The 1,707-nt window shown below is 51.0% G+C and overlaps 1 protein-coding gene across 1 annotated transcript; it reads left to right on the top strand.

Moving 5' to 3' along the window:
- The first annotated feature begins 530 nt into the window (after positions 1 to 530).
- LOC118159490 (olfactory receptor 14J1-like) lies at positions 531 to 1,476 on the top strand. Its single transcript, XM_035314062.1, has one exon. It carries the CDS (start codon positions 544 to 546, stop codon positions 1,474 to 1,476), a length of 933 nt encoding a protein of 310 aa, XP_035169953.1. The 5' UTR covers positions 531 to 543.
- Positions 1,477 to 1,707: the final 231 nt, after the last annotated feature.

Genomic DNA, 1,707 nt, shown 5'->3' with positions numbered 1-1,707 from the left:
CAGGTTTTCAGGGAAACCCCTGAATGGGATGGTCCTGCAGCTCTCCTAGGGCTGACCGAGGGCAGCTAAGACCAGGCCTGGTGGGCAGAGCTGCTCTGCTTGGTCTTCACCAAGGGACACTCCCACAGGCTATCAGCAGGAGTGCACAGGCAATGTGAGGGCGTTCAGCCACGCAACACCTCTCCTAAGCAGTACAGGGGCTGGTGGGATAAAAGAAAGGAAACCAAATCCCTGCAGCTCAGCTCTGCACTCAGAGTTGTTTGCAGCAACTAACAGGTAGAATGCACTTGAGGATCCTTCCTGCTTCCCTCCTGCTGCACAGCAGGAAGGAACTCATGGGATCTCACAGCTACCCCTGCTCCCAGTGCTACTCTCAGCCAGCACCAGCCACAGCCCAAGTGAGAGAGCTACGGAAAGTATCTTCACATCCAGAGGCTTGGCTGGGGGTACTCTAAGGCTTGCAATAGTTCTTCCTCAAAGTAATGTGTTCTAACTTTTTCTGCCTTTTCCTCTCCAACAGACAGCTGTTTTCAATGGTAGCAAATGCCGAACAACAGCTCTGTGAGCGAGTTCCTCCTGTTGGCATTCGCAGACACGCGGGAGCTGCAGCTCCTGCACTTTGGGCTCTTCCTGGGCATCTACCTGGCTGCCCTACTGGGCAACGGCCTCATCCTCACTGCTGTAGTCTGTGACCACCGCCTCCACACCCCCATGTACTTCTTCCTCCTCAGCCTCGCCCTCCTTGACCTGGGCTGCATCTCCACCACTCTCCCCAAAGCCATGGCCAATGCCCTCTGGAACACCAGGGCCATTTCCTATCAAGGGTGTGCTGCTCAAGTTCTCTTTTTTGTCTTCTTCTTTGGCTCAGAATATTCAATTCTAACTATCATGGCCTACGACCGCTACGTTGCCATCTGCCAGCCCCTGCACTACGGGAGCCTCCTGGGCAGCAGAGCTTGTGCCCAGATGGCAGCAGCTGCCTGGGGCAGTGGCTTTCTCAATGCTGTCCTGCACACGGCCAATACATTTTCCCTGCCCCTCTGCCAAGGCAATGCTGTGGACCAGTTCTTCTGTGAAATCCCCCACATCCTCAAGCTGTCCTGCTCAGATGCCTACCTCAGGGAAGTTGAGCTACTTGTGTTCAGTTTTTCTTTAGTTTTTGGTTGTTTCATTTTCATTGTGGTTTCCTATGTGCAGATCTTTAGGGCTGTGCTGAGGATGCCCTCTGAGCAGGGCCGGCACAAAGCCTTTTCGACGTGCCTCCCGCACCTGGCCGTGGTCTCCCTGTTTGTCAGCACTGCCCTTTTTGCCTACCTGAAGCCTCCTTCCATCTCTTCCCCATCCCTGGACATTGTGGTGGCAGTTCTGTACTCGGTGGTGCCTCCAGCACTGAACCCCGTCATCTACAGCATGAGGAACCAGGAGCTCAAGGATGCCTTAAGGAAAGTCTTTGGATACATGCTTATCCAACAATGATAATGGGCCAATTGCCCTACCAGAACTCTCAAAAATATTATGACAATCTGTTGTTCTTCTTTCTCTGTATTATTACTTCCTTACAAGTGTGAAAATAGATTTATTTCAATATTTTATAGTTATCTCATAATCTATGGATTATGATATTTAATTTGATGCAATCCTCTCATGTCGGTGTGTAACCGGGCATCATGGGTACTTAAATAGAATAAAAGAATCCATGAGAATTTC

Source organism: Oxyura jamaicensis, unplaced genomic scaffold, assembly GCF_011077185.1.
Source record: "Oxyura jamaicensis isolate SHBP4307 breed ruddy duck unplaced genomic scaffold, BPBGC_Ojam_1.0 oxyUn_random_OJ70639, whole genome shotgun sequence".
Taxonomy (NCBI): domain Eukaryota; kingdom Metazoa; phylum Chordata; class Aves; order Anseriformes; family Anatidae; genus Oxyura; species Oxyura jamaicensis.
The sequence above is the reverse complement of the archived record's forward strand: the minus strand, read 5'-3'. Positions and strand labels throughout refer to the sequence as shown.

What these genes read in the sequence shown, in the direction of transcription:
- LOC118159490 (XM_035314062.1), top strand. Translation starts at nt 544, where the DNA reads ATGCCGAACAACAGCTCTGTGAGCGAGTTCCTCCTGTTGGCATTCGCA.